The sequence below is a fragment of the Hyaena hyaena genome, unplaced genomic scaffold (assembly GCF_003009895.1).
Source record: "Hyaena hyaena isolate Hyena2069 unplaced genomic scaffold, ASM300989v1 scaffold_6, whole genome shotgun sequence".
In the NCBI taxonomy this organism is placed as follows: Eukaryota; Metazoa; Chordata; class Mammalia; order Carnivora; family Hyaenidae; genus Hyaena; species Hyaena hyaena.
In genome coordinates, this window is record NW_024080638.1 from 6515059 (window position 1) to 6528507 (window position 13449).

Sequence of the window (13449 nt, forward strand, 5' to 3'; positions counted from 1 at the left end):
CAGTCCCTATCAACACTCTTTTCGAAACACCTAATATTTACAATAGTCTAAACAACACATTGGCTACTCTTCATTCCTCCCACATAGGCAGATCTTGTGTTTTTTGTCTTGCTGCATCTCAACAGTGACCAGCGTGCACAAGATGCTAATGTTTGTTGAATAAAGAAATTTCTCCGGAGTCTCTAAGGACAATATCATACATCGTCAATTTAAATGCCTGTAGGAAGCAGGCAAGATATATACATGAATAGAACCATTTAGGGTTTGCAGTAAATGGAAGAGTACATACCCCATTTCCAAGCTAGTTTAGTCCTCATATAACAACCTCATCGCCCTGTTGTAGTGGTTCAAAATGCAATTTCTTCCCTAAAAATATGCTGGTCTTTGGTTTATTAGGGTAGCTAACTAATGTCCAAAGATAGTACCAAAAGCAATACTACAGTGCACTTGCTGTGATGAGCACTGGGTATTGTATGGAAGTGGTGAATCACTATACTGTACACTTGAAACTAATATTACACACACTGTATTGTAACTGGAGTTTCACTAAAAACTTAAGGAAAAAAAAAAAAAAGCAATACGAGATCCCAGAATTCACCTTCTTCCAGCACTGAGTTTTGGAGTTTCTTTTTGGAGAGTAGAACTTAGTTAAGCATTCTTCCGCGAAGACTACTGCAGAGTTCCGATCCAGAAGCTGCTGCTCATCATAGGGCTGTGTACAGCCGAGTGAGGTCGGCCGGCTTTAGTCCAGATTCCATGGAAAAGTCGAAATGCGACGCTGGCCGGCTTCTGGCAGAAAAGTACCTGCCGGAAGACTGGTTCCTACTAGGGAAAATTCGATGGAGCGCGTGCAGCTGGACAGGATCCCAGGTTCGGGTCATAGAGGGATGGAAGAGGGCGAGCCAAGTACACGCAGGTCAGGGTCTGCAGAGCAGAAGCCTCATCCTAGCCCTCGAGATCCCTAGTGCACGACTCAAAACGGCCACCCCGCCCGGCGAGGAACGAAGCGCGGCGCCTAGGAGGCTCTCACAGAGCCGGAAAAAGCGTGCGTAGCGGCTGACGCCCCCTCTCCTACGCTGGACACGGGCGGGTGACCGATTGTCACCGCAGAGCCCCGCAAGCGGGGCGGGGTGGGGTTGCCTTTCCCAACGCCTGCGCAGAGGGCTGGTTTCCAGGGGCCAGGCCGGGGAAGGAGAAAGCTAGCGCCGAGCGCCAGGTGGTCCACTGCGTGCGCAGGCGCACTCAGAGATCTGTCAGTACTCCGAGGGCCCATTCCCCACAGGTCGTGGGGCGGGGCCTCGGGGGACCGGCGTAAAAGCGGAGGGAAAGCCAGCCTCTCACGGTCCGCTCGCTTCCGCCGCCGGGGCTGCCGCTGCTGCCATCACTTCTGCCCTAGGAAAGTCATGTTACCCAACACCGGGTAAGGGGCAAGGGGCTGGGCGGGGCGGGAGTGGATGGCTCCGGGGTCGCAGCCCCTGAGGTGGCAGGGCGCGCCTTGGAGTGCTGGTCTGCGCTGGACGCAGTGTTCTTGGAATCTGAGGTGAATGAAGCGTGAAACTAACCCAGAGCTGTGTACTTCGGGGTGGCAGCCGCGTGCAAATCTCTCCCACACGAGAAGGATCCAGAGTGGGTTACCCCGGCACTCGCGGGGCGGGCCCTACCCTGGGTTTCTGTGTGGCTTGAAGTCTTGCAGTTTCTAGGTGAAAGGTCACCGGAACCTTAGCTAAACTGCTAAGGATTCTCCACTTAACGAACGCTCAACTCTGGAATAATGAAATAATAATGGGGTGTTCACAAAGTTATTTTCAAATTAGTAACAAATTAAGCTAATCTTAAAGTATATTTTTTTGGCGGGGGCATTTCACTTAAGTTTTTAAAAAATTGTAAAATACACATAACATCCACCATCTTAACCATTTTTTTAATGTTTGTTTTTGAGAGAGAGAGAGAGAGAAACAAAAACACAGAATCTGAAGCAGGCTTCAGGCCCTGAGTTGTCAGCACAAAGCCCAAGGTAGGGTTGGGACTCAAATTGTGAGCCACACAGCCACAGTTTTAAGTGTGCAGTAGTGTTAAGTAGATTCACATTATCTGCAGCCAATCTCCAGAAATTTTTCAACTTGCAAAAGAACTCTATACGCATTAAAGAACTCTCCCTTTTCCTCCTTTCCCTCCAGCCCCTAGCCAACACCATTCTGTTGTCTGTTTCTGTAAAGTGTAATGTCTTGAGCTGAGTGACACGTCTATTTTGTAATTTTCTTGAAACATACAGGCACATGGCCAAAAGACTTAAGCAGCTCTAAGGGTTAAGGTAAAAAGTGTGTTTTCTCATCCTTAACGTTGAGTCCCCCAGTGACTTGTTTGTTTCCAGAGTTGCTATGCATTTATAAACATTTGTACACACACACACACACACACACCACTTTTAAAAATAGTAGCAAACTCTTCTGGGCCTTGCCGTTTTTACATATGTCTTGGGACACACATTTTAGGTGTATATGTAGATTTTTTCTTTTAGTAGTTACATGGTATTCTGTTGATGTACCATAATTTGTTTAACCAGTCTCCTTTCATTGGATACCAGATCATGTCTAGATTTTTGCCACTGCATGTTTGCCTTAGGGCTTATATCCTGCATAGGACATTTGGCAATAGCTGGAAACATTTTGTCATAATCGTGTATTTGTGGGGACACATGCTGTTGGTATCTTTAGAGTCCTGGATTGCTGGTAAATAATCCTGCGATGCACAAGATAGCTCTTTACAACAAAGACTTACCTTGTCCAAAATGTCAGCAGTGCAGATGGGAGAAATTCTGGGTTTGTTTTTTCTGTTTGTTTTTTTTTTGAGAAATTCTGGTTTAAAGCCACGTGTGTATCTTTTGTTTTCTTTGCCTGGCTTCCACAGTTAGGTATTTTTGGGTTTGTTTGTTTTTTGTTTGTTTTAGTTTTTATTTTTTTAGTAATCTCTGCACCCAACATGGGGCTCGAACCCACCACCTCAAGATAGAGAATTGTAGGCTCTTCTTTTTTTTTTTTTTTTTTTTAATTTTTTTTTAATGTTATATTTATTTCTGAGAGAGCGAGAGAGAGACAGCCAGCCAGCATGAGCAGGGGAGGGTCAGAGAGGGAGAGAGAGAGACACACACAGAATATGAAACAGGCTCCAGGCTCTGAGCTGCTGTCAGCACAGAGTCCCACATGGGGCTCGAACCCACGAACTGTGAGATCGTGACCTGAGCCGAAGTCAGATGCTTAACCGACTGAGCCACCCAGGCGCCCCTAGAATTGTAGGCTCTTCTGACTAAGCCAGCCAGGCTCTCCCACAATTAGGTTTTTGATTGATCTCTGAGAGTGCTACTTGAAAAAATATTGTTTATTATATGTCATACAAATATTTTTGGATTTTTTTCACTGTGTCTTGGTTTTGATTATACTATTTGTTTATCGTGAAGAAACATGTTTTTATTGAGTCAGGGTTAATCTTTTAAGGCTTTGTGGTTTTGTGACAAACCTATAAGGCCATCTTAAACTAGAATTTTCTTCTGAATTGGTAAGTATTCTTCTAGTATTTTTATTACTTTTGTTTTTACTCAGATTTTTTCATCCACCTGAGGTGAAATACTATTTTGCTAACTATTTTGACATAGGAAATGAGTTAGAAAGCGTACTTCATTTTGGTTCAGGTGGCTGGCTGCATAGTTGTATTAGTACCATTGACTGACTAATTAATCTTTCTTTCTGTTAGAAATTCTACCTCTATCATATATTGAATTCTTGTATGTATAGGGGTCTGTTTCTGGATTTTCTATTTTATTACCTTCGTGTTTCTTTTCATGCACCAGTACCAAACTATTTTAATTACTGTAGTTTTATAAAATGTTTAAATATTTGGAAAGGCTAGTTTCTGCCTCATTTGGATTTTTGTTTTTCAGAATTTTCCTGGTTATTCTTGGATGTTTATTTTTCTAAATGAAGTTTAGAGTAGCTTGAATAGTTTTTTTTTTAAAGTTATTGTTTTGCTTTTTAAAAATTGTTAACAAAAATTTCATCACATTGACCCTGATTTTGAGGTAGCAGAGAAGTTTAGTAAATTGTGGTGTAGATTAATTCAACGTTAGCAAGTTTTAGCCATCCCCAAATTTAGATTCAGTTTGAGGAGAAGAATGTCCTTTGTCCTACTGGGAATCAGTCCAGCTAGACCAAAGGCAAAGGGATGGAGCTTTATTTTTTTATTTTTTATTTTTTTTAATAGTTTATTGTCAAGTTGGTTTCCATATAACACCCAGTGCTTATCCCCACAAGTGCCCTCCTCCATGCCCATCACCCCCTTCTCCCCCCCCACCCCACCTGCCCTCAGTTTGTTCTCAGCATTCAAGAGTCTCTCATGGTTGGCCTCCCTCTCTCTCCCCCACCATTCCCCCCTTTCGTATTCCCCATGGTCCTCCGTTAAGTTCCTCCTAATCCTCCTATACGTGCAAACATATGGTATTTGTCCTTCTCCACCTGACTTACTTCGCTCAGCATAACACCCTCAAGGTCCATCCATGTTGCTACACATGGCCAGATTTCATTGTTTCTCATTGCCATGTAGTATTCCATGGTATAGATAAACCACATCTTCTTGATCCATTTGTCAGTTGATGGACACTTAGGCTCTTTCCTTGTTTCGGCTATTGTTGAAAGTGCTGCTATGAACATTGGGGTACACATGCCCCTATGCGTCAGCATTCCTGTATCCCTTGGGTAAATTCCTAGCAGTGCTATTGCTGGGTCATAAGGGAGTTCTATTGTTAATTTTTTGAGGAATCGGAAAAGGTAGTTGCAAATGACATATCAGATAAAGGGCTAGTATCCAAAATCTATAAGGAACTCACCAAACTCCATACCCGAAAAACAAACAATCCACTGAAGAAATGGGCAGAAGACATGAACAGACACTTCTTCAAAGAGGACATCCAGATGGCCAACAGACACACGAAGGGATGGAGCTTTTAAAGCACTAGTTAAGACATTTTCTTTCTTTCTTTTTTTTTTTTTACAAATAGTTTATTGTCAAATTAGTTTCCACATAACACTCAGTGCTCATCCCCACAAGTGTCCTCCTCCATGCCCATCCCCCCTCCCCCCCACATCCATCAGTCCTCAGTTTTTGTCAGCATTCAAGAGTCTCTCATGGTTTGCCTCTCCCCCTTTCCCCCACCATTTCCCCCCTTCTTCTCCCCCTTGGTCCTCCGTCAAGTTCCTCCTAATCCTCCTATACGTGCAAACATATGATATTTGTCCTTCTCTGCCTGACTTATTTCGCTCAGCATAACACCCTCAAGGTCCATCCATGTTGCTACACATGGCCAGATTTCATTCTTTCTCATTGCCATGTAGTATTCCATGGTATAGATAAACCACATCTTCTTGATCCATTCATCTGTTGATGGACACTTAGGCTCTTTCCATGTTTTAGCTATTGTGGAGAGTGCTGCTATGAACATTGGGGTACATGTGCTCCTATGCCTCAGCATTTCTGTATCCCTTGGGTAAATTCCTAGCAGTGCTATTGCTGGGTCATAAGGGAGTTCTATTGTTAGTTTCCTGAGGAACCTCCACACTGTTTTCCAGAGGGGCTGTACCAGTTTACATTCCCACCAACAGTGTAGGAGGGTGCCCGTTTCTCCACATCCTCGCCAGCATCTAGAGTTCTCTGATTTGCTCATTTTAGCCACTCTGACTGGCGTGAGGTGGTATCTCAGTGTGGTTTTGATTTGTATTTCCCTGATGAGGAGGGATGCTGAGCATCGTTTCATGTGTCTGTTGGCCATCTGGATGTCCTCTTTGGAGAAGTGTCTGTTCATGTCTTCTGCCCATTTCTTCACTGGGTTGTTTGTTTTTCGGGCGTGTAGTTTGGTGAGTTCCTTATAGAGTCTAGATATTAACCCTTTATCTGATATGTCATTTGCAACTATCTTTTCCCATTCCGTTGGTTGCCTATTAATTTTCTGGGTTGTTTCCTTGGCTGTGCAGAAGCTAAGACATTTTCATCTTAACACTTACATTTAAAAAAATCACTTTATTTTTTATTTTTTTAAATGTTTATTTTTGAGAGCGAGAGATAGAGAAAGCATGAGCAGGGGAGGGTTAGAGAGAGAGAGGGAGACATAGAATCCCAAGACAGGCTCCAGGCTCTGAGCTAGCTGTCAGCACAGAGCCCCATGTGGGGCTCGAACCCACAAACCGTGAGATCATGACCTGAGCTGAAGTTGGACACTTAACCTACTGAGCCACCCAGGCGCCCCGAAAAAAACCACTTTCATAGTCTGTGTAGGGACACCTTGGTGGCCCAGTTCATTTAGCATCTGACTCTTGATTTCGACTCAGATCGTGATCTCAGGTTTGTGAGTTTGAGCCCTGCTTCTTTGGGCTCCTTGCTGAGAGTGCAGAGCCTGCTTTGTATTCTCTCCCTAGCCCCCTCTCTCTCTGCACCTCCCCCACTAGCATGCACACTCTCTCTCAAAATTTAAAAAAAAAAAAAGTCTATATATATACTACCTTTTGTATAAAAAAAGGAAAATTACACACACACACGATATGTTTTTATACATACATGTGAGTAGTTGCATATTTTTGAAAAAAGAACTACAAGGATAAGCCCAGAAGTAATGGAAGCTGGTTACCTACAGGTAGAAGATTTGAGTGTACCTATTTGTAAGGTTGTAACTTATAAACCATGTCTGGGTTTTGCAACATCCTTCACTAAAGATAAGGGAAAATAAACTAAAATGAAATGCAAACGTTAACAAAGGAACTTAACTATATATCAGATTTATCCCAAATACACAGAGAAAAAGAAAGAAATAATTAACATAGTAATTTTTTAAAATGTTTTTTTTATTTATTTCTAGGAGAGAGAGAGAGAGAGAGAGAGACAGCGTGAGCAGGGGAGGGTCAGAGAGAGAGAGAGTCACAGACTCTGAAATAGGCTCCAGGCTCTGAGCTGGCAGTCAGCACGGAGCCCGACGCGGGGCTCGAACCCACGAGCCGCGAGATCATGACCTAAGCGAAAGTCGGACGCTTAACCGACTAAGCCACCCAGGCGCCCCTTAAGTGTCTGACTCTTGATTTCAGCTCAGGTCATGATTTCACAGTTTACGAGAGCAAGCTCTGCACTGATGGCACAGATTGGGATTCTCTCACTCCCTCTCTCTCTCTGCCCCTCCCCCACTCGTGGTCCCATGCACCCACGCTCTCTCTCAATAAATAAATAAACTTAAAAAAAAGTTAAGGCAGATGGATGTAAAGATGAATGGGCACAGAGAATTTAAGTCACAAATGAGATCATGACCTGAGCCAAAATTAAGAGTTGGATGCTTAACGCAGACAGCCCCAGATAATTTATTTTAAGTGAGTGTGTATTCATTGTAGAGAATTTGAAAAACTCCTGAAGAATATAAAGACTATGATCAAATTTATTCGTAATACCACCGCACAAAAATAAGCTTTGTTAACACTTTTTCTCCGGGGAAAAAAAATACATGTCAATATAATTTGTTAATTCCTTATTTCTTGTTAAGATTTACATATATTTGAGCAGATTTTGTTTGCCAGATCCTATCAAGACTGGCCAACAGCAGCTGTAATAATTTGTAAGCCATTGTGCAATGGCAATATCACAGAATTATTAGCTATCAGGGAGCTATCAGAAGGAGAAACATACATATTGTGAAATATGCAGAAGTTCCTATTACTAGTGAGTAATTAAACCATTGAGGTTCTTATAAGGTCATCTTTGTTCTGTTGTAGGAAGCTAGCAGGATGTACAGTTTTTATCACAGGTGCAAGCCGTGGCATTGGCAAAGCTATTGCATTGAAAGCAGCAAAGGATGGAGCAAACATTATCATTGCTGCGAAGACCACCCAAGCACACCCCAAACTTCCAGGCACAATCTATACTGCTGCTGAAGAAAGTGAGTGAATGTGACCATGCCATTTCATGAAATGACCTAACCGTGGTTTCAATACATAGAGAATTTACTGGAGAGTTTAATTATAGCTATTTGAAAGAGACCCTAAAAGTAATTTTATCTGGTTAAAGAAGTATTTTGTCAGCTGAGGGCAGTGATTCGGGAACTGGTTTTTTCTCTGGCACTTTTGAGTGATGTGAGAGATTCCCATTAAAAATCATGTCTCCTGAGGGCAGTGGTTCTTGGATTTGCACTGGAAATGGGGGAGTGGAAATGGAGAGGTGGATGATGTGAGCATTTCGAGAAAGCTGTCCATGTTATTTAGTCTCTGTGCCATTTGAAAATCATTATCTTAATACTTTCAGTTCACAATTATTAAGTGCTTATATTCAAGGCATTGTGCTAGGCACAGTACCAGGAGGGAGGGCTTAAAATTCAACTTTGGTTAATATTGCTAGTTAATAGCATTGTGGTTATGTTAGGGGAACACAGATGAGTGAAACGATGCCTGAGATTTGTTTTAAAATATGCACCAGCCAAAAACAAAACAGGTTTGGGAGTGGAAAAATTAAACAAGTCAAACACCTGGCAAACTGAGGCTAAGTGATAGATTCATGGTCGTTTATTATAGTATTCTTTATATTTTTGTGAAATTTTTCATAATAAAGGTTTTTTAAATTTACCTTCCCTTTTTTCTCCCTAATAGAATTTTTTTACTTGCTCGTTTTTTTTTTTAAGAGAGAGAGAGAGAGAGGGCTTGAAAGTGGGGGGGGGGGGACAAAGAAGGAGAGAGAGAAACCCACGCAGGCTCCGCACTGCCAGTGCAGAGCCCTAAGAGGGGCTCCAACTCAGGAACCATGAGATCATGACCTGAGCTGAAATCAAGAGGTAGATGCTTAACCAACTGAGCCACCCAGGCGCCCCACACCCTTTTTTTTTTTTTTAATAGAGTTGGCCTTTCTGAGGCTGGATATTGGTTAGTCTGTCCGACTATAGGGTGGAGTCACTAGTAGTTATAAGACATAGTTATTTACATTGATTTTCTGAAACTAGAGTACTTATTTCTTTTGATTCATATCGGAATGAAAAGTTTAGTATTTGAATGCCTCAATGCTTTTTTTGTTTATCCTTTGTAGTTGAAGCAGTGGGAGGAAAGGCCTTGCCATGTGCTGTTGATGTGAGAGATGAACACCAAATCAGTAATGCCGTGGAGAAAGCAGTGGAGCGATTTGGAGGTAGTGCCTTAATTCTGAAATAATTATTGAATATTGTAACTATAATTGAAATTTAAAAAATTTTTTAAATTTTCGAAGTCATTGAAGTATTACCAGGTAGGCGTATTTGCTTATGTAGCAATATAGCTTAAAACCATCTGATGACTTTTTTATTGTTAGAAATCCTTTCGAATGATATAACAAATCTGCCATTCAATATAAAATTAGGCCCTTGACAGTGACATACATGTAACCAATGTGTTTCCCAGATCCCATCCTCTTGCTGCTCAACTAATGTAGCCCATCATTTGATGACTTTTTGATATTTATTGGATAAAGTGTAGATAATTTACCGACATTCAAGATATTTCACATTCTGATCTCAATTGACTTTTTTTGGTTCCATTTTTTTTAAATACCCCTATGTAAATGCTTCACTCCTACCCAGACTGTTTACTTCCATATCCTTGCCTTAAGGTTTTGTCTCTTATTCTCTTCCCCTTCCTGAGGCTTCTCTAAGCACCCATCTCTCCATCTCCAATCCTGCCTGAAATGCTCCCTTCTCTATCTTTTGAAATCCCACTTTTCTGTGGTTAAATCTTATTGCTGACTGATTAGAAGTGTATTTTTCTTTCTCTAAATTCCTAAATCATTCCTTTGTTACTTGTACTGCTTTAGATCTTCATGGGGTTTTTCCTTCTCAATTAGTTCATAAGCTCCTAGAAGGCAGGTGTTGGGGGTTGAACTAAGCTTTGATGGTATTATAGCAAGGCACCTGGCCATGTCCAAATCCTGCCCAAACCATTATCACTCTTCCCCACCCCCCCCATAGTATTGCAGAGACTGTAGTACACATGAAAGATATTGACCAATGGGAAACAAGGTAATATTTTATTGTTAGCATGGCTTGTGCTTATAACCTTTAGTGAAGAGCACCATTATAAAGGATTGGAACACAGAGCTTTGGCTCAAGTGGGGCTTCTGTCTTTAAATCGAAAGTCTTACCCCTGCCTGGCAAAGTAATGTCAATGCCTATGTGAGAAGAAGAAAGAGAATGCAAAATTTTTGTTTGTTTGTTTTTTCCTCCTACTAACAGGGCCACAAACGTGGAAGAGAAAGGAGAGGAAGCCACATTTGTGTGGAGGACCTTTTATGTAAAATAACTTCACCTGCTAGTAAAAGTAGCCAGTTAGTGGGGCGCCTGAGTGGCTTAGTCAGTTAGGCGTCCGACTTTCGCTTGGGTCATGATCTCTTGATTTGTGGGTTCGAGCCCCGCGTCGGGCTCTGTGCTGAGTGTCAGCTCAGAGCCTGGAGCCTGTTTCAGTCTGTGACTCCCTCTCTCTCTGACCCTCCCCTGCTCACGCTGTCTCTCTCTCTCTCTCCTAGAAATAAATAAAACATTAAAAAAAAAAAAAAGCCAGTTAGTGCCAATCAGGATTTGGCCTGATTAGCTTACATATTCATTTTTAGGGAAGAATTAAGGGAGAAAGTAGATCGGGGTAGACAGGAGCTTTTCCTTTCCCTATATTATTTTTTTAAATGTATGTATCTCTTTATTTTATTATTTTTTTAAACGTTTATTTGATTTTTGAGAGAGAGACAGAGTGTGAGTGGGGAAGGGTCAGAAAAAGAGAGGGAGACACAGAATCCAAAGCAGACTCAGAGGCTCTGAGCTCTTAGCACAGAGCCTGATTTAGGGCTTGAACCCACAAACAGAGAGATCATGACCTGAGCCGAAGTCAGACGCTTAATCAACTGAGCCACCTAGGCTCCCCTATGTATGTATGTATTTAGAGCACACGCGTGTATGAGTGGAAGAGGAGCAAAGAGAGAGGGAGAAAGAATCCCAAGCAGGCTCCACACTGACAGCCCAAGGCCCAGCATTCGTGGGGCTTGATTTCATGAACCAGGAGATCATGACTGGAGCTGAGATCAAGAGTTGGTGCTTAACCGACTGAGCCACCCAGGTGCCCCTCCTGTATTCATTCAGTGTTAGTTTTTTCTGTTGATCTATTGTGTCTGTCAGCTGAGGGTGAGTTTATTCTTCCTGGAGAATGAGATCATCAGAATGTCAGAGAGGGCTGCCAACACCTTTGTCTAAGCCCTTTCTGTCTTTATTTCTGTCATTGTCCTGGAAAATGTCAGCAGTTCAGCTCTTGTCAGTATGGTCCCAAGAAACCTCTGGATTGGGTCAAGACAGGATGTTAGTTAAAGGTACTTAAAAGCCATACTGTACAGGCCCAGAATTCACCCCCTTTGACTTCCATCTTGAATTCTAGCTATGCTATCTGTCCTGGTTCACCAGAAACATTATATAGTACATGACAACACAGCATATTAATATATGCCTGACTGTCAAAATGGGATGCATCTCCACTGGGCAATATTCGGTTCCTACAGAGAAACTGAATTCTCACAAATTAATTTCTTCTTTAAAAAATTTTTTTTAAATGTTTTATTTATTTCTGAGAGAGAGAGAGAGATTGACAGTGTGAGTAGAGGAGGGTAAGAGAGAGCGAGACACAGAATCTGAAACAAGCTCCAGGCTCTGAGCTGTCAGCACAGAGCCCGAGGCGGGGCTTGAACCCACGAATCGTGAGATCATGACCTGAGCTGAAGTCGGACACTTAATCGACTGAGCCACCCAGGCCCTGCACAAATTAATTTCTTCTTATTGCCACAGAGAATTTAAGGGCCCAAATTGAAATCTCTTGAAATAGTTAAAGCCCAGAAATATCTCCAATTTTCCTACTCTGTTTTGTCCCAGCCATAGAGTTTTCACTCAAAAACATGGATGATCTGGATTTCTGATTTAGCCATTATAGATTGTCTTCTATTGGTTCTGGGCTCATTCCTTCAGTATCTTCAATGCCGGACTTATCCAATTCTGCCAATCATGTGATCTCCTTTTCCAAGACAGAGGAAATGGAAGGAACAAAAGAAAATCCTGGTCTTCTTTTTTAGATGCCAGTTGATCCATACTATTGATCTGGTTTTTGTGTCCTGGAACTTAAACTCAGCTGGTAGAAATTTTCACTTGAGAGGATATGTTTTCCATACCTTTGAGGAAAAAAAAAATATCTCCTGATATATTTTGCCAGTTTTTATTGAGAGAGGCATCTGTAACACTCTTTTATCTTCTTGATAAATTTACAAATTCACAATGGAGTTATCTTTGTTTTGAAGTCTTAAGTTTCCCTTGCTTCCTCCTTAGTATCCACTTGGATGTATTTAAATTTTTTTGCTTTCCTTTTAACCATCAACTTGTGCTTTCCTGGCATAACAGTGCACAATTCAGAGGAGCCCTGTTGGGGCACCTGGGTGGCTCAGTCAGTTAAACATCTGCTCAGGTCATGATCTCGGGTGAGCTAGAGCCACATATCAGGTGAACACAAGCCCCACTTTTCTGTTACTCTCTGTTCCTCATGGGATTCCCACTCCCCACCTCCTTCCCCCCCTCCCCCCCGCTTCTCACTCGTGCCCTTTCTCTCTCTCAAAAAAAAAGGGAGCTCGATTCCACCACTCAGCTGCTCTCTCATAATTGTGGTAAATATATGCCATAAATGCCACATTTATAAGAGATGATTCCTAAGATGCTCCTTTATCCCCCGCTTTGTGTTCTTTTTTCACAAAGATCCCAAGCCTTTATTTTTTATTTGTTTGGTTTCAGTTATATACTGTGGTTGCTACTGTTGCGGCCTTTTAGAATTCTGTAGGCCTGTGAATTCTGCCTGTTGGGAAGACTTTACCTTTTCCTGACACTTCTCTGTGCTGGAGAGTTGTCTTTAACAAAGTCCTGAGCAGTTGATAATGCTTTCAAACCTGTGCCCTCAGGGTTCTCTACCACAGGGTACTCCCTAACATCTTGCTTTCCCTCACCTTAAGAGTTGTCCAGGGGCGCCTGGGTGGCTCAGTTGGTTAAGTGTCCGACTTCAGCTCAGGTCATGATCTCACAGTTAGTGGGTTTGAGCCCCACGTCGGGCTCTGTGCTGACAGCTCAGAGCCTGGACCCTGCTTCAGATTCTGTGTCTCCCTCTCTCTCTGACCTTCCCCTGCTCATGCTCACTCTCTCTCTCTCTCTCTCTCTCAGAAATAAATAAAACATTAAAAAAAAGTTTTTTAAATAAAAAAAAGAGTTGTCCAAGCCTCAAGTAAATCATGCTATTTCATAAACCACAGAAACATTCTTTGCTACTATTTTTTTCTGCAGCTGGCATATATATGCTATTTGTGTATTATTTTTCACTGTTGTTCTCTAATCCATTTTATTTTTTTTATTTT

General features: G+C 42.0%; 1 protein-coding gene across 1 annotated transcript in view; it reads left to right on the forward strand.

Annotated features, from left to right (window-relative positions):
- Positions 1 to 1203: 1203 nt before the first annotated feature.
- The window catches only part of HSDL2 (hydroxysteroid dehydrogenase like 2), a 68253-nt gene continuing 56007 nt past the window's right edge, over positions 1204 to 13449 (forward strand). Inside the window, exons 1-3 of the mRNA XM_039240858.1 lie at positions 1204 to 1420; positions 7794 to 7957; positions 9091 to 9189. Coding sequence (XP_039096789.1) covers positions 1404 to 1420; positions 7794 to 7957; positions 9091 to 9189 — 280 coding nt within the window. The 5' untranslated portion in view covers positions 1204 to 1403. The remainder of the gene's footprint in view (positions 1421 to 7793; positions 7958 to 9090; positions 9190 to 13449) is intronic.